The following is a 25,720-nucleotide window of genomic DNA, read 5'->3' on the forward strand; positions in this document are numbered from 1 at the left end:
CACCATGGGGGAAAAAAAAAAAAAAAAGCAGATCCCACTCTCTTCCGGCTAAGAACCATGGTCTTGGATTTAAATTTCCTGTCAAGGGAGAAAAGAGCTACTCTGACATGCTAAGCTACGAGACAGTGATTCCTTGCCGGCTGGACGTGGACGACTGCGACGCACTGTCGTCGCCCTGAGTCCTGCGGGGAGGCTTTAAAACTTTGATCACCACAGAAAGTAGCCCTGCGCCGTAATCCCCCTCATCTGTCAACCTGTCTGGGATGATGTTGGCTGCCATACATCTCTCTGGCGCTCCCCCCGTGTGTGTCCAGCACACATTCACTGCCTCCATCCATCTTCCCCTCAAGGCCATCACCTCTCCTGGTGCTGAGATGGACAAGAGGGAAATAAGACGAGAGGCAAAAAATGGACTCGCTTTCCCTTTTCACATGTAGAAGCGCCACTCCATCCTTCCCTGCTCCTTCGCAGCGAGGTGGGGGTGCCATATTTCAACCCTGGGACAACCCCTGAAAGTACAAGACTAACAGACCCTCTGCTCTGATGAATTGTTCCGTGGTCACCCTCAATGCCATCAACATCAGGGAGGGCCCATAAAGTCGAAGCAGCATTATAACTCATCATTGAGGATTTGCTTGTCGTTCAGAGGGCAATACAATTATATTTCTGGTGATAACTCAGCAGCAAATAAAGGAGGTGAAGTCTGATGATTGATAACTTGGAAAGAACTGGGAAAAAAATGTCCGTGCGGGTTATCGGAAATGATGACCGGGGAAAAGTGTGGACACATGTGGCCCTTTGATTGTATTTATGTTGCCAATGTGAAGTCAAAGATCACAAAAAAAAATTGTTTTGATTTCATTTATTACTAAATTTGACTTTATCCACCACTTTTGTCTTTATTGTGAGTATTTAATTCCCCTCAAAAATATTTAACTAAATAGAAAAGTATTATTTAGTAATTATAAAAACATGTTATTTTATATAAGACGAGGCTGTGTGTTTGTGGGGTTGTCTCTGGGTCAAGATGACCCAAAGACAAGAAAAACAAAGGTGTTTTGGGTATCCCTTGTGTTGTCTCTGGGTCAAGGTGACTCGAAAGGCCCCAAATACAAATGTGTTTTTGGTAGCCCTTTGTGTTGTCTCTGGGTCAAGGTGACCCATAGGCCCAGAGACAACACCTCCACCACTGCATATGTATTTCAGGAAGCCAGTGAGGTCGTTCCCCCTAACCCAGAGACAACACAAGGGATACCACAAACACATTGCCTACGGGTCACCTTGACCTAGCCATAACATAAGGGTTCAAATTAAACCCAATGATAATAGTAAGTAAGTAAGTAAGTAATTTATATTTATAGAGCGCTTTTCCAGACCAGGGTCACAAAGCGCTTGAACAATTAAAACAATACTCAATAAAATATATACCTAAAAGGTCAAGATAACATAGAGAATAACACAGGAGTTCCAGAAGATCAGGGAAAAATAATAATTTAAATTAAAATAATACAAATATGTAAAATATTTAATCTGATTTAATACTTTTGGCTCCTTTATTTTTGATTGAATTCACAGTGGCCGCTACATAAAATGTGGCCCCTGAAGACGTTTAATTGCCCACAGCTTTTTTTTATTTTAGCACAAGCTCACTTTGACATGCTTATCTCACATAAAAGCATGGGTGACATCATAATCCAGTACAAGACAGAGGCTGGGACATCCATCCGGTGAATGTGGGAAACAATTATAAAAGGATTATGTAACGGGAGTCTTCTTAACACATAAAGAGAGCTGAAATTAGATTAAGATGTCGGAGTCGATCCATTCTGCTTCACAGTGTAATTGTTTCCGTCGCAACCAGCGTGGTGAATCCTTGTGTTTGTGTGCTTATTGACCCACAACTGAGTCATACTTATTGTTGCTAGAAATATGAAAACATATTTCAGAAACGTCATCATTGACCTCAAATTAAAGGTTTCGGAATTGGTAACACAATATTAATTCTGCCATTCATTTCCCAAGTTTGCATTGGATTATGTAAGTTGTTTTGTTGATTTTTCGGGTTTGTTGATTATTTGAGTTGTTTCGATGTTTTTCTGTGTTTGCAGATTATATTAATTCTTCCATTTTTTTTCAATTTTTTTCAGATGATATGAATACTTTCGTTCTTTTTAATAGTTTTAAAAGTTGGTGAGTCATGTGGCTTAGACCTCTCGCCTTGGAAAACTTTTTCCATTTTGTTTTATTTCAAATCCCACTTCATATGTATTCCTGGAAGCCAGGGAGGTCGCTCACCTTAACCGAGGGACAACACCCACAGGCTTCCGGGTCACCTTGACCCTGAGAAAACACAACATGGTTCAGGAAAAATAAAAGTGGGATTTCCTTGGTCATTTTAAGCTACGCTATCTTAACAATTGGGAGAAGATAAGATGAGATAAGATAATTGTGTGATGAAATGATTTTAATATTTGACATTTTCCTACATTCAGCAATCCTTAATATCAATTTTAGTCACTATTTGTAGGGAAAATGTCAGAGAAACTGTATAGAAATTATACATTTATAGTCGTGTTCAAGAACATCTTTAGTTTTTTCATGATTATATTGAATGAAAAATCAGTCAGAATGTCCTGAGGCGGATGTTGTATCTTATCAAAGCGTTAAAGAATGTAGATCTCATACTGTGAGTGTCTGCCACTCAAACTGAGAGCAACAACCTGAGGGCCGGATGAAAAAAAGCAAAGAGAGGTGTGACATGTGATTGAAGCGTCTGTGCAATGTGTCGGCTTCTCCCTCTCACATGCATGAAGGAAAAAACTCCCACAAACACATCACTCCCTGCAGCTGATCGTGGGTGCACACACAAGGAGAACCAGGACATGAAACAGGAAGAAACACAAATGAATGGCGAGTGCTTTCAATGACGAAATAAGAAGATGTCAACCTCTGCGAGGCCTCGTGTCGCTCCGTCCTTTCACCGCAGACGAGTTCATTCAATCTGTTCAGAACACGAGTGAGTGAACGCTTCCTCCTGGATGGCTACATGACTCAACTTTGTCCTTCCAAAATAAACCGGCGGCGGCGGCGTCGGCGGTGGCGTCTCCACCACTATTGATTTCCCCTCCGCTTCCATTTAGTAAAACATGCTTCACGTAGCAGAGACACTGCCAGACAGCTCAACTGCATCTTCATAACAACATGATTGAAATTCAGAGGAGAAGGGGAGTCGAGGAAGAGACCAGATTCAGAGCGCCGGATGCCTTTGGCAGAAATCAATGGCGCCACCTTAATATTAACTCTTTAACTCACCTTTGACTCGCGAACAATGATTTGGGAAACAACTGGTCAGGATCAGGGAGAGTGTTCGGTTAAAAGTAAGACCCACTGACTTACTGGAGCGTAAATCAAATTGTGATGGCATTTTTCATGAGGGTTTTCCCAATATACTAACAAAAACAGCAAAGTTCCATTGAGTAAAAGAAATAATCCAATTTTACCCGGGTGTGACTTATTTAAGCAGTAAAACATTTTTATCTGACTGTTGAGGGGGCAAAAGAGAAACTCGATATATAAATACAAACCTTCCTGACGTAAACAATTAGGCAACAGGGACTAAATAAAAAAGGAATCGCTTTAAGTGTGATTATTCTATGGAATTCTAAAAAAAATAAGGGTTCTTTTAACACAAATATTTTTTATTTAATGTGGCATGCATCATGACTGTGTGAATATTTTTGAATATTCAATCACTTTTATTTTTATAATTGTATCCCTGCAGGCGTTTTTACCACTGCTTGTGGGGGATAGGAATGTGAAGGAGTAAACGCTAACCCTAGCCTTATTCACGCTTGTGTTTGGTTGAAACCCTTTGAAATAAAATAATAACGGCTTGTAAAACTGTGACGAAGATATACCAGGGTGCCGACTCGTAACAGGTCTCTCTTGAAAAGTAGACCCTGGGTCTCAATGAGAATTTTACCTGTATAAATAAAAGTTAAAAACAGCTCTGTGCTTCAGAAAGGATGCAGACAGACATGTAAACTCTGTGTTCTTCTTTCTAACTTGTACAAGTAAAGTTTGTCTTTTTAAACCAAATCTGAGTTCTATTCTAGTAAAAGCTTTAAGTTAGATTATAACCTGACAAAAACCCTTGACAAAAAACAACAATCCAGTTGGTTTCTACGGTGAATGTTGTGCAAGCAAGTCAGGGAACAATCAACAACACGATCTCAAATGCTAAAGTGGATACAAATGGAAATCAAAATGGAAAATATATGTTTTAAAGCTGTCAATGCAAAAAATAAACATTGAAAATGTTTTCCCTGTCTGTCCATGAAGAAGTAATTTTCATGTAGTACTTGTTTAAGATACAATGAGCTTAAAAAGGTGTACATCCCTTATGTAAATCAAATAAATGGTGAAATTTTTTTTTCAAGTTTAGCATCTTCTTAGAATCCACTTATAACCTAAATATAAACTCTTCAACTCACCTTTGACTCATGAACAATGATTTGGGAAACAACTGGTCAGGATCAGGGAGATTGTTTGGTGAAAGTAAGACCCACTGACTTACTGGAGTGTAAATCAAATTGTGATGGAATTTTTCATCAGGGTTTTCCCAATATACTAACAAAAACAGCAAAGTTCCATTGAGTAAAAAGTAGTAAGAGAGTAAAAAAGAGTAAAATTCTAGTAAAAAGCTCTAAGTTAGATTTCTAACCTGACAAAAACCCTTGACAAAAAAACAACAATCAAGTCATGGAACAATCTACAACACAAAATGCTTAAGTGGGTACAAATGTAAATCAGCATGGAAAATATTGGTTTTAAAGCTGTCAATGCAAAAAATAAATATTGAAAATGTTTCATGAAGAAGTAATTTTCATGTAGTACTTGTTTAAGATACAATGGTTAAAATGGTGTACATCCCTGATGTAAATAAAATAAATGTAAGGCATATTGGGTCAAAAACAGATACAGATGTTGAGAAAAATGTCTGAACTTTTCAAGTTTAGCATCTTCTTAGAATCCACTTAATATTCTACGTGGGCCATGATGACATCTACAGATGTTGATTGCATACATACAAATAAAGAGAAATAACAAAACCACGACCCTAAGTGTCCATGAAATCACAAACCCCAGACCAATGTTCAAATGCCGAAGAAGACACACTCTTGGTCAACAAGGGTGACAGTCTCAGTCACATGATAAACTGGTTCTGTTGCTAATCAACTGCTGCTCCTTCTCAACCTGAGAATGCGCTCATTAGAGATCCGTCCACTTGTGTTGGTATGATGCCACTGCTCATTAACACCTTCCTAATGAGACATAGCGCGTCTGAGGATCCTGCACCTGGACACAATTAGCCAGCATCAGGTATAATGGCTCTCCAGGAGCCAGCCTCACTCCCTGGCCACACATTCTGCATCCAAAAAAATCTCCATTTATTTGGCTTATTTTTTAATTTGTCATTTGAAATGGAATCGGAGAGTGGGCTCAGATATGTTGAAATGAAACTTGAGATGAGAGAAATCTAGACACACTAATATAAAAAAAGGGAATAGATACACTTAAAAGCCTTTAATTTTCTCAAAAAACGACAGTGTGCCTTATAATGCGCAGCGCCCTATATATGAATATGACCTGGAGGGTGACTTGTTTCCAAACACTTTCATGACTCTGCGCCGACTGAGCCGACACGCCGTGGGCGGGATTATGTCGTACACCATGATGGCAGACGACTATGGCAGTGTGATATTACTGCAACCGGTTTGAGCGAGTGTGTCTTGGTTGTTGTACACTCAAAATCACTCTGCTGCGCGCTCAACCAGTCATACACGTGCGTTCCGCATGTCATACAACCGCCCTCTAGCTGTCATACACGCGCTCAACCTCTCTGCTGCTCGCTCAACATTATCGTGTTGTCCTTCATTTTCCACCACCACGTACGAGACTGGAGAGGGGTCGGTTCACCACAAAATCCCCACAACCTGCAGTTCCATTTTGATTCATTTTAAGGTTAAATAAGATTTGAAGGAATTGTCCTCTACTTGAATGACTTGTAGCTGCTGCTTCCAATGTCCCTTAATCGGTTTAGACCTAGTTATAAAGCATAAAGTTTTACTTTATTAAGCAGAGCATAAGATCAAAATAAAACATGTTTTACTTTATTTGACTGTCACAACAAATTCTCCTTTTACTGTTCATTCCATATTGTTTATTAGATTTGCAAGCATTTTAACAACTGTCTGGCTAACATGAGCTGCAGCATTTTTCATTGTTCTTTCATTGATTTCACATAAAATGATCTCCTTGGCGGATGTGTTGGGGAATATACAAACACAAATAATTACAGAATTTCAGAGCCTATTCCTTATTTTAAGGGGGCGAAAAGAGGGGCAGAAAGAACCTATTAAAATATTGAAAATTCAATTTCAAAGAGATTTCAAACATATATATTACATGTTAAATAATAATTATTTCAGCTCTTTTCCGCAATTGTATGTTCCATAATCCACCACTTGTCTTTCCTCAAACTTTTTTTTTTAAGATTATTTGTTTTTTAAATGTATTTTTGACAACATCTGGTATTTCAGTTAGTACTACATAATAAACAGTCTTGGGCAAGTTACTTAAATTATTAACTCAGTTACATTTACTTCTAAAGTAACTGAATTACCATAAGCTACTTCCAAAGTAACTTTTGTAAGAAAGGGTCACACAGGCCAGTGCATGCTGCAAGTTACAAATTCTGAAAGAAAAATAAGGACAAAAAAACAAAATTAACAAATTCAAATTAAATTACAATAAATCTTAAACAAGATTACAAGTGACAGACCCTCAGTGCCAGCAAGGGATTATTTGATGGCCTCAACATACTCAGAAAAGTAAACTTATGTATGTCCAGGGTCATATATAATGTTTGAATTCTTATTTAATCATCCTTCAGCTTCAGCTTGACATTTATCCAATCATGTTTCAGAATAGCTAGATCACGTGTGAAACGGACAGAATGAAATCTAGTGAATGAAATCTACTAGCTGGCATGTGCTTCAAGGTAATGGAGACAGACAAATGTAATAGCCAATCAGCTCTCGAGTCTGTAACCGGTAGGGTAGCTAGAGGGCCGTACGTAAACTGATCTGTACGTGTCCTGTGATTGGATGAGAACAACTTATAAGAAATAGACATGTTCGTGTCGTGTCCTGTGATTGGATAAACACTTTGATAGCGGCATCTAAAAATAAAAAATACACACCATGGCTGAAGAAGGAAAACACATATATTTGGTTTTTGAATATATATTAAAAAAAATACACTTAGACCTAAAGAACACAGAAAAAATGTAACCACAGAAACATTGAGACTTCTTTCCTATTTCAAGTAAGGAGTGTGTTTGAATGCAAGCATTTTGTTTTAATATGCTTTGACATTTTATTTAACTTGTTATCAATCAATGGTGACAACATAATTCCCATATACCTTTGGTGAACTTAAATTATTGTGGACTAAAAATGCTTTTATTTTTGTGATTTTACAGATGTATCTGTGATCCTAACCAACTACTCATAATGGGGTTATAGTAAAGTAAAGTAACTTCAAATTTTACACTGAGAGTGAGGTAAAGCATTTTCATGCTCAGAGGAAAAGTCTTCAAAGGGTCAAAAAGTAGAAAATGAACCAGAGAGAGTGACAGAAAGGGAGAGAAAGAAGGGTAATAATAACCCAGAGGATCTTTGCCTGTCAGGGAGAGAAAGAGTTCTGCATTAGTCGATGGCTGTAATCATGGCTTGTGCTGCAGCGTGACACCGTGCTCTTTCTTTGTTATGCAGAGCCACAAACACGCACACTCTCGAGCACGACCGCTTTCCAGACTTGCATCTTCATTATGATAATAACCCCCTTCCTCTCGCAACAATAAGAGAAAACACAAGAGTGCATTTGCGGATGCGAGTGCATCTGAATTCGGTTCAGACAGAAATAAAAAGTAACAATTCTGAGTTCACCAATGAATGATCTTGACCTGGAAAGATCAGATCATGCGGAAGAGGTGGATGGTTTGGACACATGGAGATGAAAGACTGTCAGAAATAGAAATACCAGGTGAAAGGAGGAAAATGAATAAAAAAAAGGAAAAAAGACAGATGCAGTAAAAGCCGACATGAAGAGGATAAAGATGATGAAATGGAGCATATATTCAGACACATGACTACCTTTGATATACATTTTTCATTCTTTATCCTTTTGATATTTTTATAGAGACAAAAACCTCAATATTGTTTACAGTGTTTCTTTGAAACTCAATGGATGGGGACCAACATGTACTATTACTGAGCCAGCTAAAGCTTACAAGATGTATGCATAGGTTTAAAAAATACTGCAATATCTACGATAATATGCTCAGTTAAAATAATCATTTTACATTCATTGTTATTTTAAAATATACAAAACAAATAAGATCAAATTTGTGTTTTGTTCAGCGAGTTTCTTTATGTGAAGAAAAAAAGGCTTCAATATAAAATGTGTGTCTTTTTAAATGAAGACAACTGAGCTCCAGCTGCTACTTTAAAATGGACTAACATTTTTTCCATATTACCAAAAAGCAACGGATTATTCTACAAACAATCCCAAACCTTAGTCAACATGAGGGCGAGACTTTTCAGACGATACCAAGGATTCTAAATTAATTACACAAGGGGCTAAAATCGTAAACGCAGTTTAAGCAGCGGAATTAAGTTTGCAGTATATTTACTTAACCTTCTATAGGTTTCAGCTCTTTAACAGGAGATATCAGTCTTATAATGACATGTTGCATCCGTGTTTTTGTTTGCAAACATGCTGGATCATATCAAAAAAGCGTTTTGATGATATTCATTCCAGTTTTGGGAAAGTTCACTTTCTATGTGAACTGGTTCAATGTTCAGTTCACCAAATTAAAAATGAACTAGTTCCGTTAATAATCCAATTTTTTTCTACATGTTGCCACAAGCCCATCCTTAACAAAACAATTGAAAGAGCCCATGTTTAACCACACACAGCAATTATTAATGTTTGAAAATGTATTTTTCTATCATAATCAGACTTTTTTTAGAGAGATTAATTAAGTCTAATCTAATTGAATCTAATCTAAAAACAAAGCAGAAATTGTATGTAGTGTTGTGAAATATCCTATAGAACAGAATTCATTAAATCAAATCAAATACAATAAAATAAGTGACTCTTACATTAAAATATATTGAAATTAAATAACTAAAATCAATGTTAAACCCTACAGAACCAATGTTAACATCAGAGCAGCATATCTGTCAATTTAGTCCACAGTAGCAATGATGCGTTTATGGTCCTGACGAGCAGATTTTCTTCATGAATGCACTGAAATCCAAGGTTTTTCTATCATCATAATCGACCTTGTTATGAACTTTTTTTAAAGACTATACTTGTTGAGTCTGTCAGCTACATGCTGCTGAAGCCTTCCCATTGCTTCTCTTTGTTTTGATGGTGTTGCCAGACTGGGATATTCCGCCTTACATTTAAAGCTGTTTACAGTTTGCTTTGGCCAGGTTTTCTTTCGTTCATGGACACCAGATGAAAACGTTCATTCAATGAACTCGTTCAGGCACAACACTGCTTTATTCCTTATCTTATTTTAAGCACTAGCATCTCCATAGGTCATTAAACCAACAATCTAATCTAGATTAGATTAGATTTGAAAGACTTTATTAATCCCTCTGGAGATCTCCTTGGAAAATTTGATACACAGTTCACAGCAGCCAATAGAGGCTACAGCAAGTTGCATTTAGGGAAGAGCAAGAACAAAGCGAAAATAAAAAGAGCATAAAATTGAATTAGAGAAATTACTTAAATTTTTCTCAATACAAAAATGACTCAGCAGGAAGGATTTGGCAATACATACTAATTCTGTTGCTCGGTGGTACTTTGTTGGATGAGTTTGAAAACAGTCCGACGACCAAGTCTGCCAAGAACAATCTTTGCAGGGGCCATTTTTCAGAATGTACTGCTTCCTCAGGTGAAACCTTAAAAAAAACCCACATTACCGTCACGCGGTATTTTTCAAAACGCCTCCACACATGACAGAACCCAACACAAGTTACGACCATCACGCTACATTAGCCGTTGTGCTGACCTGGCTCTTTGCTGGACTTCACAAACATGGTCTCCACCGTCTCCTAATCTCCTCCACTTCTTCCCGGCTGCACTAAATTAACTCACCGGTCCCTTCAGAGGCGAGCCGATAAAGCCCAGTATGACGGTGGTGATGGGGAATTTTTTGGGGTTGAACATTCATTAAATGATAAAATATGGCTGGAGAAAGCAATCACATCTGGAGATAAAGGAGACTTAATAGCCGCTCACTAATTAATTGTTCAAAAACCAAGTTGTGACAAAAGGGCTCAGAACAACGGAAAATAATAAGCGCTGTATCAAAACCAAACCTTTGACTAAGTGAGGCTAATCTGTTTTAATAATCTCTTCTGGTTGAGAGATAAGAATGAGGGAGTGAAAGAGAAATGAGAATATGAGTTCATTTGAATTTATCTATGATCTATATCAAAGGCCCGGGGTCAAATTATGTAGTCCAGCTCCAAAATGAGTCCACGGCTATATTAAAGCATAAATTAATAAATATAATTTGTGTTGTTGGAGTCAAACGAAGGAAAGGGACCTTAGATGTAAAGAAAATGATACCGATGACTCGGAGGATGCACAAGATAAAAGTGAAGGAGGTGGAGATTGAATTACTGAAAAAAAAGATAAATTAACTTCAATTTCTTAATTAAATTATATGAAATTAAAGTGTACATTTTTATAATGCTATGGCCTTATCGCACATTGTCACACCTTTTAATCTGTTTTTCTTTTAATATAAGGTACATTTTCCCACCGAGTAAAAACCATTTTGTCCCTTTTTTCATTGAGTTATGATGCCCACTAATTCACTGTATATTATGTGAGAAAAGAGTGGCCTGAATATTCAGTAAAAAAAAAAGGATATACTGTATATATAGCAGCATTTGATCAGTACACTTGCCCAGAAGTGAAAAACAAATTTACAAAGCATAAAACAAAATCAAAACTTCCTGAAACAAATATACAGATTCCTAAAATTCTAAATTTGTTTCAGGAATTTTCAGTGATTTTGTTTCACAGTTTGTAAATTTTTTTTGTGCACTTCTGGACCCCGCCATTTAAAAAAGCTTTACTGTATTTATTGTAATAATATAATAACTATTCCTCGTCCTGTAATATAAATGTCAAACTAAGCAACAGGTGAGGACCTCATTGCTGGAATATCTCTATGCATTGAAAACTGATAATGATTTCAACACGCTGAAGCTAATTGGTGAGGATGGAATGCTTATCAAAGCGCAGCTTAATTAAATGTTGTCCACTGGTGACCATGGTGAGAGTCAAGTTAATATCACCGCAATAACGAACAAGTTCTTGTCTTGAGCAAACAAACATTGCGTGTCATGTTTGAAATAAGCTTGTTTTTTTGTAGTTATGATATACTTTGCTAAATTATTAAAACAGTCCTGGTTGACCCAGAGCTGCCAAGTTGTAAGGCTTTGAGTTTGACAGTCATGAATATACTTACTTATAATTACCCATTCAATACGTTTTATTTAATTTTTCAACGATAATAAACGTTCATACTTTTTGCGTAAATCTGCCCAACAGCGGAAGGCACTGTGCCATGTCAACTAATCACTATCAACATAAGGCTGGTCTTGGCGTCTTTCTTTACAGCACTGCTACTCACAATACAGAGATATCAGTGCAATCGTAACTTAAAACTTTATCACAACAGCTCCGACATCGTGCGGTGGTCATGCTACCGATAGTTTTGGTTCTTTCAGTCATGAGTCGCACTTCAATCTGGAGATTTCTCGCTTCATTTTTCGGCAATTTCCCCAAATGCTATTCAAAAGCAGGACATTTTAGCTTTCAAATTAAGAGCATTACATCTACTGCGTCTGCCCTTGTAATCCGTTTTCATTCTCTTTTAACATAGCTACTGAAAAATGTTAAGATGTTCTATCAATAAAAGGGTTTTAGATCATTTAAAATGTAAAGTTTAAGATGCAAAACATTAAAATTAAATTAAATTTTGAATTTGCTAGATTTTTAATTTTTTTTTTTTTTTTTTACAGTATATCACTTTTAAAGATAAAGGTTTAGAATGCTTTAAATAAATAATTATCTCAAGATACAATCACTGACTGTCTCGGATTACTTCTAGAGGATGACTACTACTACTATAGAACAACGTATCATAACTTTTGAATGTATATTTTGAAGAAATTAATAATTGAATCTCCATATTTTAAACATCTCAGTCATAAAACTAACGTCATAGAAGACTTCATGATGCTGTAGCTAACATGGAGGTGAGGACACCAGTGTTAATAATCTTTTAATCCTTTAAAAAACGCAAGTTTCATCAAACGTAGCCGAAGTTGAAGACAAACATCAACACACTCGTATTTCTCCATTTTATTCAGTTACAAAAGCATGATGACTTCCTTCCAGGACACTTTGGTTAGAAAAGAAAAGTTCTCAAAAATCTAATTCTAGTCTTTTTTTTTTCTCTCTTCTTGAAGGTTTTGAAGAAGCCATTTATTAAAATCTCGATTTAAAATTCATATACACTCTTTAAAAAACACAACCGATGATTCTGATGAACAATTTCATACCGTAAAATACTGTAAAAAAAAGAAAAAGAAAATGTTGAATGGCACTTAAAATATACCAACAGGAAATCGTTTTTTGACCACAACGATAAGAACGAAAACTCAAAAACCTTTGTGTCCACAGGTTATTCAACACCAGTTTCTCTGATCACTTTTTACACTCTTTAGTGTTTACCCAAACTAATCCTTATAATACAAACATTGAGTCTCGTTTTTTTTTTATTTTACGTCTTTTTTTTCTCTTGTTTTTTTTTTTACAAATATGTTATGGCATATAAAATGTCTCTGTGGAGGCAAATCCTCCGCTGAAGAAGAGTGCCGCGCTGTGTCCAAGTCAATACAACATCAGCAAAAGAAGACGCAAGAAGCGGAGGACGAGAGGTGAAGCTCAGGTATACACTGAGGAATGACTGGAAGGAACATTTGATAGAGAATAAAGCCTTTTATATACACAATTGAAGGAGATATTTCTGTAAACTCTGACTGCTCGTCTTTCGGGGAGGCTTTTTAATTTGATGAAAATAACACAAAAAAAAGGTTACGGATGACCTCTGACCTCGCAAAGTCAAATTAAAGCTTGTACTTGTCGAAATATTAATTTAAAAAAAGCTTTATTAAGGGTCTTAATTATTCTCTGAGGGGCAGTAAGTGATCAAATTAGTGATCAGGGTTTGTCTTGAATAATTTAACTTGTTACCAAAATACACGTTTGTTTTTCTTAATTACCGCAGCAGGTCCTTAAGCTACACTTTTTTTTTTGCAGAGGGTGACATCATTCGTCATCACCATTGGCAGTGTTTTTCATTCATCACAGTAATTCCCACGTACATCCTGCAGCTGAAAATGTGCCCGTCTGAAATGTTGTCGCAAATAATCTGTTTGGCTTTTTTCTTTTTGGCGTTTGGTGCTTTTCAACTCGATTACTGGCTTTTCATTTTAATGAGGGGAACAGGATACGTTTGTCAGGCACCCAAATTACAGCATTAGACTCATAGCGTCACCAAGTTTGAAGTTATTTCGGGGGATTGAGATGCAATTTTTATGCTCCCAATCACAAACGTAAAGAGGGTAAAATAATCTGAAGGGAAGGAAGTCGGTGTAAGAAGAGCTTTTCCAGGACACTACTCCGACTGGTGTGTGCAACACAGCTATAGAAATTGTGTTTCAAGTGTAAATGCAGCTAAATATAATTCAACATGTGTGCAAAACAGTTTTATTCATAGCGGTTATTTAATCCTGGCACAGTATCTCAGGTGTGTTTTTCAAAAGATATTTTGAGTAGGTAAATTCAATGGGGGTACTTGATTTATTTTCGATGAGTGCGAGACACAGTTTTGAATGTGTAAACGAGTATTTTATGAGAGCGTCTGTGTGTATTTCATGCAGACACTTTCATAATATAATACAAGACCTTCAAGGGTATTCACTAGGTTTAAAGGTGACGCACAATGTGCCAACAAGCTTTGCATGGGAAATTCAATAAATCATTTTGTGTTGCGATAATTGGATTATAATTGTGACCAAAGATTTGTATCAGAACCAGTAGTTTAACACATCAATAGGTTGGATTTGGTCCGGAAGTGAAGTGATCCAATACTTTCAGGCATATATTGTCTAATTATAGTGGGGCATTGAAACTGAATGTCACAAAGCACAAATTGGAGGGTTGGAAAATGACCAGATGTCTACATATAATACTGAATTCCAACTGAATTTGCTACTGTATCCAAGTGGAAATTGCCTGTATTGTCATTGTATTTTCTGTTAAAATGATACAATTAGAGCCAATGTAACCCTTATAAACATCTTATGGTTCCAAATATTTTGACAGTGCAGTACTTTAACCACAAAAACTACAGTATGTACCAACTAACATCAGAGGGTGTACATTTATAATTTGAGAATTCTGAAGTAAAAAGGTTCCTAATTGTCATTTTAACCAGGTTTGAACTTCTGGTCACCCTTTGGATCGAGAAGATGTGAGACACAAAAAGCCAGATGAAAGAATTGACTTCATTTTTGGGTGATCAGGCGGATAACAAAATGTATCTTATGTTGCACACTTAGGACTTTTCAACTGAAGTTCAAGTTAAAGTGACCAATTTTTGGTTCATGCCAGGTTAGAATGCACATTAATGTGCTTTTGTTCGAAGCAGTATCCTAACATGTCCGAAGAAAGTTGAAGAAAAATCAACTTTAGGAAGAAATCATCTAACTTCAGAAACAAAAGTGCTATCAACCGATAAGAGTGACAGATTGTTGAAACCTTCGTTCGATAACGTGCATTACATGTGGATTTGACAAAAAATAAAATCTTGACTCCAGGTCTTTCTGTCTGTGATCCATTAGTGTTTCACTTTAAAGCAAGAGTGTCAAACTCAAACGAGGGGACAAGTTTTAAATCCATCCTGGGCGGAACTAATTGTACAATCCCAAACATTATTAGTCTAACTTTTGATCAAATTATAACTAGCATCATCTATTCGGTTGCTTTGGTCCCCAACATTTTTGCACCACTGGTGTAATGTCAGCATTATATCCACGGACCAACTAGAATGAACTAGGGTTGTCACTAAATGGTGTAAGAAAATATTGATAAAAATGACGATATTCTTTTTACGATACTGCATCGTTATCCATCAGCACTCTATCCAACAATTTATTTTCTTGGCTTTTTAAATCAGATTCAACTTTTATCATAGTTATTTTTATGGATTATATTCCAATAAAGTGTAGAATTTAAAATAGTTCAATGTTCTGGCATTTTGTGTGCCAATTGAACTTCAGGCCACTAGATGGTAGCAGTCATTGTGTCCACATCTAAAGGAACAATGAAATCCCATTAGATCCCGGTGATGACTGAGGACAAGAGGATACAGTCGACTCCAGCATCTTTTAAAGTTGATGTTTGGAGATATTTTGCTTCAAAATCAAACGAAAGAAGGTACAACTTCGTCAAGAGTTATGTGGTCTGTAAAGCCTGCAACAGCAGAATCAAATATTTGGACAATACTACAAAGAAATTCTTGTTCCTACAGTATCCCAATATATCGTATTGTAAACACTGATGAGTATTGTATCGCCCAATTCTTGTCAATACACACCCTTACACATTGGGTACCACTGATCTATAATACATCAAGTGTACTCCTTGTCATCCTCATCATCACACGCCATACGTTTTCTTGAAGTACACCATCTGCTTTTACTACTTCTACTACCTTCCGTCTATCTGCTTCAGTTGTCAAGATGAACTGCTAGCATGTAGCAGTTTTCATTAGTATTTCATTTGACTTGTGGGCCATATACAATGCCCCCTTCCCTTGAGTTTGACACAGGTGCATTTTTCATTTTCTTGACCACTCGGCCGGCTTCTGGCTCACACCAGCTTGTGTTGAGATGTCTATGGCACAAAGACAAGACTTCATGTGATCGATGAAGTGTAGCAGCAACGCACTTTGAGACCACCCGCTGCTCTGAACAGCTATCACGGTTGAATCCAATCACCTTCCCTTCAAATATTTTTCCCATTTAATAGGCGTCTAACCGCCTTCCCGGTGCATTCCCGATCTCGTGTTTCCAGGTATGCTGAAGAAGAGGGGGGGGGAGTGAAAGGTGGTGTCGGTCCAGATTTGTGCAAAAAACACGTCCATGTGGCGTCCACAAGAGTCTAGGTAGTACACAGTCCGCGGGAGGGGTGAAGATATTGCACACGAAGACTAACAGCTCCATTAAAATGGCACAACGCAGGCGTCACACTGAAGAATAAAAGTCTGCTTTTTTTCCTACACAATTACCGTAAAAAAGTCCTTGTCAATCCCTCTTTATTGCAGTACCTCTTTTCTCCCATGTTTTTTTTTTTCTTCCTTTTTTTAATCAGTCGCCTATTAAAAAAAATCTGTCGGGTTGAATCAAGAGTGCATTTTGGCAGTAAGTTAAGTCTTGTCAAGCTCAGAGACGGCTGCGGGATTCGGTGGGACAATCCGGGACAACCATGGCATTTTGTTGTTGTTGTTGTTGTTTTTGTTTTTGTTGTTGTTGTGCGCTCCCCTGTCTGCTCTACCACCGCTGGCGGGTTGAGTGATGATCAGATGCCGGAGGCACCTAGTCCCATGCTGGCAGTGTGGCTCATGCAAGGCAGAGTCTGAACAGTTTTGGGGAAGTCGTGGGTCAGGATTCGTCCGTTCTCTCCGCCACTCCCGTTCCCGCTCATTCTGGTCAGGGTGGAGCAGCGCATGGCGTCGTTGATGGATTGCTGACACAAAGAGAGAGGAAAAAGACAATTAAATGCTATTTAAAAACTTTTTTTTTGGAATGTTTTACATCAAACAACAGATAATTTATGATAGTTTCATTAAAGGGGCCAGAGAGTCATTTAACTTCCTGTCTAGTCGCTAATCACTTCCTTGTTTTCTCCCCAACTTCAAATGAGAAATCCTTAAAATTATTTTGGAGGCACTCTACTCTGGTTAAACAAAAAAATCAATGGATTAATTTAGAAAATGAGTGCCTGATGATGATTCATAGATTTTCCCTTATATACTTTCAACAAAAAAACAGTCACAGATACATCTCTTTTTTTATCTGCACTGCAGGAGGAAACAAAACCCTGTTTCACTTTAGTTGAATTAAAAACTGTTTCTTGTGAGGCTGATGCAACAAAAGACTACATGATAAATGAGTCAAGTTGTTTCTATTCATCCTATATAGTGTAAGTTGAAGATATGTAAAATTGATTTTTTTTTTGTGTGTTAGAATGGTAGATGTTTTCTTACATGTGCATGTGTGTGTTAAACGTCCACATCATTAGAAAAACTTTAGTAGAAATTACAATCATAGCAAGTATTTTGGTCTTTCTTTAAGTAAAAATGTTCATATAAGACTTGTTGATGAGCTACCCCCACCTGATAAGTCCAGATAGGGCTCTTATTTTGAAATATTAAGATACACAAAATGGCATTTTAATTACTTATGATTTAGAAATCTGCTTACGTTTCTCAAAACATAAACAAATGTCTACTGAATGTTTTTTTTAGTATGAACAAGCAATTCAGGTGTCATTTTTATCTTTGAATATCTTAAAATAAGACTTTTCTTCTGAACTTAAGATGGATGTGACTCAATTTGAAATCTATTTGGACAGTTTTATACTTAAAATTTGACGTAAAAACGTGCTAAAATATAAGTTGTTATTTCAAAGGTTTTTGCAAGAGTGTTGGACGCATAGTCCTTGTATTCTCTATGAAATTTTCTATCTTCTTCATCATCATCATCTGCCAATTTATCAATTGACTGACCTGTTGAAGATGCCTCATGAAACAGTGGTTTAGTGAAGACACTGTATCACGAACCAGTGTCCTAATTTTGAAAGGCCACTAGATGTCGCTCTTTGTTTTATAATGTTTGACTCTAATCTACTAATTCAATGAAACCTGGCATCATTTTCAAACTTAGAGTGACATCTAGTGGCCTTTCCAAACTAAGGTGTTCCATGATACGGTGCCTTTACTACAAGGTAGTATCGTGAGGCGTCGTCGACACATCACTAGTATCACTTTATAGATGGAGAGATGGAGAAGAAACGGCCCCTTTAATGCATCCATACATAGATCTCTGTCATTTGATTGTGGTGCTGAAACGCCAAAAAAATAAAAATAATCCAGAGCACAGAGAGCTGGTTTGCCTCACAGGTTTCTCTTCTGTTTTATCTGGAGTGAGATGCTAAACGCTGACTCGACGTTCTTGTAATTTGCCATAAAAAAAAGGAGCAGAGCAAGGTGTGAGCAGTAAGAAGCAGCAGAGGCTTTAACAACTTTTATTCTCCAATTCTGGGCCACGAGCATGTCCTCAAAGCCGAAGCGCCGTAATGACGCGTTCGCGCCGGCGAATGCATACATTTATGTCCGACACCGTCAGAGCTGATTAAATTGGGCAAAGCGAGTGCAATGCAGGGCGAACGGTGAGTGCTGCGCTGGGGATTGGAAATGGGCGAATTACAAGGGCTTCTAATTGGATCAGCCTTGTTGTTTTCTTTCAAGCCAAACAGCATAAAGGCAATGGTGGACTAACAGGCTCCTCACCAATCTAATCAGCATACTGATCCGGCGCCCGCCTGCACCGTGATTAAAAACACCGAGATTTGGGGAGAAGACTCGGCGGGTCTTCGGAGACGCTCTGCTGCCTGATAGTATATCACTCTGGCGTCAGAATAATGAATCACGCTTGTTTGTGCAAGTCTAAACACCAGACTTGTGTAGGAAACACGCTCTGAAAAAAAAAATCACTTCCTGATACCACATGTGAGCTACACCAGGCCTGCAGGATGGTTTACATATAAAGGATGTTCACCACAATGGGACCTGCTTTTGACGAAGCCAGCAAAAAAGAGCAGAGAAGCAGCAGAGAGGTTTGCTCAGAGCGACAGAGGGAAATAGCGCCAGGAGCCAAATTGCCTTTTTACCTGTTAGACAGTGCGAGTTTTCTTTCTATAAGTGGAATTAATGAAAGAAGACATGGTTGCGTGTTCCTGCTAATCACCGATACAATTTGCGGGTAGAGGAGGAATGAGGACGAGAGGATACAGTCGACTCCAGCTTGTTTAAAAGCTGATGGTTGGACATATTTTGGTTTTAAAACAAATAAAAGCAGTAAGGACTTTGTTTAGAGTCATTTGGTTTGTCAATTCTACAGCATCAGATTCAAGTACTCGAGCAATACTACGAAAAAATCCTACAGTATCACAATATATTGTGTATCTTGACACACCAGATTCTGGCCGATACAGACCACTTGTATTTAGGTCAGATTAGTTTCAAACATTTGGCAAACGTTCAGTCTAAAAATACATCTAAAAATATTATCTTCACCCAATTATTATCACCTGCCGTCATTTCTATGGACCTTTTTACCAAAGAGAAAAAAATCCTGATGATTTTCTCTCTGATGTACAGAGAGAAGATTGAATAAGAAAATGATGTGCTTCAGGACAGATTGCTATTTCAAGCTGACATAGCAAAAATGGTAATACTTTCTTAAAAAAAATAGACCATCATAAGCATTTTGAATTGATATTAGATAAGGTTATGTTGAGAATATTCATGCCTAATGTTCACATCTTTAAATACTGTATAATGTCAACAAGAAAAATGAAATAAATCCATACATAATTGAACCTTTCCCTTCTCTTTTCAGAAGGGCAGACAGAATATTGATTGGGGAAGTTTAGTTTGCAGGATTACAAGGATTAAAAAAAACCCAAGGGCAAATTTGCTAGTCCTAACTGACATAGCCTAGTGACAATAAATGTATTTTTATTTTATCCACTTAACACATAACATGTTGAATGTTTTTTTCGACGGGTAGAAATGTGACCCTCTTCAAACATGTTCAGGTTCTGATAAATCTTGTTTCAATCCTGACAAACGAGCGCTTTAAAGACGGAGGCGTAGCTTCAAAGAAAGGTTAAGAGGAATGGATAAACCTACAGACGCTTAATTCCCGTTTGATTGGAAACCGATTCACCTCCCGCCTTAAAAAGCGAAATCTTTTGATCATCGCGAAACAGGCAAAAGGGCAATTTGAGACCCGACGATAAATCAGCAGCACTTAGGGCTGAGCGAGAAAGAAGGACAGAGAGGAAGAAGGAGAGCGTTGGCGCTGCGGTGGAGGCCCGACAAGGCCGTACTGTGAGCACGTGTATATGGGCGAGGTGAAGAGGCGGATATCATCATCATCATCATCATCATCATCAACGCTTCATCACAGCATTTCCTACCCCGTGGCTCTGCTCTTATATCTTAACAGTGTTGTTGGCGTACAGGCCGTAGCTCTGCAGCTCTGTGTAGGGGGCGCTAGCACCACTGTCTAAGGCTGAGCAGTGAAAGGCCTGAGCGGCTGAGGCAGCAGCTGCTCGCGCCGTGGACACCTTCATTCGCCGCGACTCGGTCCTGGACTTGTAGCAGAACTCCACCAGCGCCACCAGCATGGCCAGGCCCAGACCGCCGATGAGGATGTAGAAGACTCCGGCGACATTGCTCAGACTCAGAGCGCTGGTCTTGTCCTGGACGGAGGTGGAAGGATCAGGGTGGTTAGTGCACAGACACTTATAACAAGATCTATGACTGACACACTCACTTCCACACACACATATAAGAGACACGTTTCAAAGCGACATATAAGCCAACGACTCAAAGCATTAAAGCAACAACACAATCCACAGACTCACAACAATGTTGTGCATACAACAAAACACAAACTTCCATTAAAAAAATAAAGTATATTCAGGCCTGTCTCATGAACTACTTTCACTAAATAGCACTTCGATTAATATTCACCGACGGATGAACTGCTCGAGCTCATTTAGGAACAAGTCTTTTTAGAAAAAACTTTGTTTTAGTTCATAGCTGGATATGAAATCCAGAGAGCTTAACATCATATAATAGACTTTATTAGATTCAACTAAACCCACGGAGAGATTGCCAGAAACAGTATCTCATCAGGTATATCAGGAAAATCACATTTTATCTTTGAGTGAATTAGAAAAGTGTAATATTAAAATCCTCACTGATCAAATAACTGAAAATACAGGTAAAAACATTATTATAGTCCCAATTTCCACTTGTAACGAAATCTATCAATTCATGAGACAAGCCTTAAATATTATAAATACATTATTTTTAAAGCCTAATTTTTTTGTCTTAAGGTCCAGGGAAATATTAGCCCTGAACGATGCGTGTGATTGTAACAAAACAAATGTTTGTTTCTTCAACTGCATCATGTTATTGTTCATTTATCTTGGCTAAGTTGACACTGACTCACTTTAGCCCATGTTCACTCTAAACAGCCTCTGAGGCGACGGGTTGAGTTTAATAAAAAATACGATGCGTGTCTATGAGATATGTCAGTGCCGACGGTAATGTATTTACATTTAAATCACACATTTCATTGTGCGTCTTGAGGAGGCAGATAAAGAGTCATCAGTCACTCTCGCCTCAGGTTCAATGTTTTCCTTTGGTTTATCGCTGCAAATTAATTTACATTTAAATAAGCGTCACTGTTCAAATACTCTGCGATAAACAACTTTTCCTTCCAGCTGAGTAACTTAATTCCCCCTCGGCGAGGTTTATACGTATGGAGTCATCAACAGCTAGATTTGCAAATCCTCTTAGTGCGAGTCACAGCTGGTAAATGTTCAAAAATGATGTGTCAGAAAAACTGGAAAAACAAAAGCAGTAAAATATGTTTACGACTTTTCAAAGAAAGTATTAAAATGTGTTCTAGGACAGATAATAGCCTGAATGGATCAATGTCAAAATGTAAATAGGATTTAAAACAAAAAAAGTAACTACTAAAATTTGGTTCAAGAATTTGCAAAAAAGTTGCGATCAAGGGTTTCTTTCAATGTCCTCACAGTTCTTAAAGTTGCTAGAGTTGACTCCAGGTTGTCCATTGTGTGTGTAAGTGGTGTCTTGCGGGGACATGTGTATTTTGGCTCAAGTAGCTGGGATTTTGTTTGTGGTCTATTATATTAAAATACTAAATATTTTTGTTATTATCATAATTATCATCATTTGGATTTCTTAAATCTCATCCTGACCTTCAGATCCATAATCAGTATATCTGTAAATGTTATGCAATTGTAAACTTCGAATCATTAACAATTACATTTTTTTCCCCAGTTATTTTAATACATTTTAAACGTACAATCATCCAATTTTTTACTAAAATATAAACATTATAAAGTGATCAAACAAAATAATTTCAGCAAAAAGAAGAAAAGTTATTATTTCACCTCCTTAATCTTACTTAAAACATTTGTTCCTTGTTTTTCCATGTAATAACAAGTTAAAAACAGGTTACATTTATTTTTTTTAGGTGTTTACTGTATTTTGTATATATTTGTATAACATTTGTGTATCGCTTACCTTCAAGCGTATGTATATTTTATCTAAGATTCTTAATTTATCAAAGCTTCTTCTTCTGAATAATGTTGTTTTTAATCAAAATTTTCATACCGTCTTTATTTCCCTGACATTGTAATTAAGTTGTTTCTCTAATAACAAAACTAATTAAAAAGAAACTAAAGAACTCCTATCAACACGTTTCATGTTTCCCGACGGGTTGTTTAATTGTTTAATGCCTTTTCAATTTCAGCTAAGGCTCCTTCTGTGATCCACAGAAATAAATCTATTTTTTAGGTTTAAATGGGCTTTGAAATAAAATGATCAAACGATGCAAACTTTCTACGTCATTAGTTTGAAGAGCTGTTTGGTTCTTCAATATCGCTGCTGTTTTATCATTGTTTTGCTCAACTAGACTCATCAAAGACTGCGATACAACTCGGGAAAAGTAACGTTCGAACATTGTTACTTCTGTGATTTTGTTGAAGGTACATACATTTGCTTTAATCATCGTATGTCGTAAAATAACTGGGGAATCCTATGTGGACCCACTTGGCAGTCCTGCTCTAAATTACACAATATGAAAAAAAAGATAATGACGTTTATCTTGACAAGACGGATGGCTTGTCTTTACTTAATGCAAATTCAGACATCTAATGAAATTAGTTGGTGTTTGGACGTAGGTATTCAGCGTTTGATTTGATTGAAGCACCTATTGTTTTCAGCTGGGACTTCATTTCCTTCCTTTCGTCCTCCTTGTTTGCTTCTCTGCCCGTCTGTTCTCTCTTCTTGGCAGGAGAGCGATTTATATTTAATCTACTGTACTAACTTGAGGTTATAACAACTTTCAGTGTGTGTGTTTGTGTGTGTGCGTTTGTTTGCTCGTCGAGCCCGCTGATAAGAGGATTTGCACAATCTCTCAGTAATATTTATGTACACACTGGTAATGAACATTAAATCTCCGACAACACAAGCTCATCAAGAAAAAGCAGTGCCAACAGTGAACCTCGCCCGACTATAAGACAACATTTGTGCGGAAATTGCCTTTTGGACAAACATTATTATCCCAAAACAAACCCACAAGAGTGTCAGTAAATATAGTAGTTTTATAAATGGACATCACTTATGACTTACACAGCTTGATATAGAATAGTTTTCTTATAGAATTTGATCACATTAGAGTACTATGGATAAAAAATATATCTTTGTAGAGTAAATTTTAAGTCAAACCCCATTAAATTGTATTAAACAAATACAATCATCATATTAATTCAGCAAATGTACAGTATGAGCCCAAAGTTAACAAAATAATCAAAAATCAGTTTAAATTTCTATCTTTTTAAGCTTTTTACTAGATGTTGAGGCAGATTTACTAAGATTCCCGTTTGTGTGTACAACATAATCTTTGGACTTTCGCATGGAATATAGGGTCGGATGTACTAGTACTAGGTGTATCTGACAAAGTAGAAGCTTTAAAGTGTTTATTGTGCTTCGTTGTAAAAAATGAACATCAATTTAACATAAAATAAATCACCAGGAAGAAGAAGACTTTAGGTGCTGTGTGATACTTTTACTCCAGATTATGTTTTGGTATAATTTGACTGGGTTTTATTGGACCATAAATGGACAGTTCAGCCCTTTAACAGCTCAGGCATCTTCATCTGTGTGGGAATTATATAAGGTTGTGTTAAGAACTCAGTTAATATTTAAAAAAAAATAGTACTTTAATAAAATCCATATAACAATTTCTGCACTCAAAGCTCAGAATATCTTAAAGATGGATACAATTTAACACTAGATTATTGTAACTTTCCACACTTTTCACTTCTCCACTGCACTTTGTAAATAGATAAATTAATTTTTTATTAAGGTATAAGATTTAATTGTTCTTTTTTTATGTTGCGCAACTGTTCCAACGCAAGTTCCTAGCTGGTTGAACCCTTAATTGTCAGTGGGAATATAAACATATTTCTGATTCTGAATCTCAATCTTTTTAGATGTTTTTATTTTTGCATGTGAAGCCCTACATTTCATAATAGTTGCTGATGTATTTGCACATGTTTAAGTACACGCAAACCGTTAGTAAACCTGCCCCTGTTTGTGTCTTGTATTCGGGCGAGCACACGTATATCCAGCCATGTATTTAGACAAGAGGTTCTTTCTCAGTCTCATAAAAAGGTAAAAGACTCGGGTCTGGTCTAGGGTCATGGCAGGGGTTGCCGTGAGGAGACTAACCTTTCTTCCGGAGTCCGTGTTGCCACACTCCCCTTTATCGTACCACCATTTGTTTTTCAGTTTGTCTAAGACGGCCTGCTCATTGAGTTTCAACACCGCTAGGTTTACTGGGATTCTTCCGACCATAAAGAAATAACATAAATAACATATTATACCAATGTTATTTTATGTTATTGACTCAGAGACACAGCAGCAAAAGTACATACACACGTTAATGCTTGAGCTTGCTTATATAGGTCGACACAAAAAGAAGAGAAAACAAATATTCGCACACACTCACACGCACGCACGAGATTCACACGTATGAAGTACACAGCAACTGTAGAGTCAAAGTGATACGTGTTAATACTCCATCTAGCTCTTCTTGCTTCCTAAGACAGTAGATGTGTATTATTATATCACTTCGGGTAAGCGGCACGCTGCTCACCCTCTCAATGATCACCCACTTTTTTCGATGAATTAACACAGGGTGACGATATCATCGAGCACCTCAACGAGTCCCAGTTGCTTAAATCACTATATATTGATGATTTTGGTACGACTTTCAAATGTTTTGAGCGGGGTAAGTGACCCCCCCAATGGTCAAATCCTCCCCACCTACAATTATCGCTGGAGTGATCGTACGGTGTCGGCGTGCCGGTTACCCCTCCTTCTCTATACACCCCCACCCCCAGTGGTGGAGGGTTACCCGCGGGGTGTATCAAACTGTCTCTGACCTTGGAGTCCCCGCCCCCGCTGCCGCACTCGCCCTTGTCGTACCACCACTTGTTTTTCAATTTGTCCAAGAGGCCCTGCTCGTTCAGTTTTAACACTGCCAGGTTTACTGGGTTTCTTGAAGATAACGTGAAACGATAGCCATTAGGAAAA

The 25,720-nt window shown here is 37.4% G+C and overlaps 1 protein-coding gene across 3 annotated transcripts in view; it reads right to left on the bottom strand.

The window, feature by feature from the left end:
• Nucleotides 1-12,514: 12,514 nt before the first annotated feature.
• gria1a (glutamate receptor, ionotropic, AMPA 1a) overlaps nucleotides 12,515-25,720 on the bottom strand; it is a 92,220-nt gene continuing 79,014 nt past the window's right edge. The window contains exons 14-16 of one of the 3 annotated variants that reach the window (XM_087799626.1): nucleotides 24,854-24,968; nucleotides 20,644-20,778; nucleotides 12,515-16,974 (exon numbers count right to left, since the gene is read on the bottom strand). In XM_087799626.1, coding sequence (XP_087655752.1) covers nucleotides 16,807-16,974; nucleotides 20,644-20,778; nucleotides 24,854-24,968 — 418 coding nt within the window. In that variant the 3' untranslated portion in view covers nucleotides 12,515-16,806. Of the gene's footprint in view, nucleotides 16,975-20,493; nucleotides 20,779-24,853; nucleotides 24,969-25,569; nucleotides 25,685-25,720 lie in introns of all 3 variants that reach the window. The other 2 variants (XM_087799624.1, XM_087799625.1) reach the window with 2 other exon arrangements.

Source organism: Callionymus lyra, chromosome 9 (assembly GCF_982586985.1).
Source record: "Callionymus lyra chromosome 9, fCalLyr1.hap1.1, whole genome shotgun sequence".
NCBI lineage: Eukaryota > Metazoa > Chordata > Actinopteri > Syngnathiformes > Callionymidae > Callionymus > Callionymus lyra.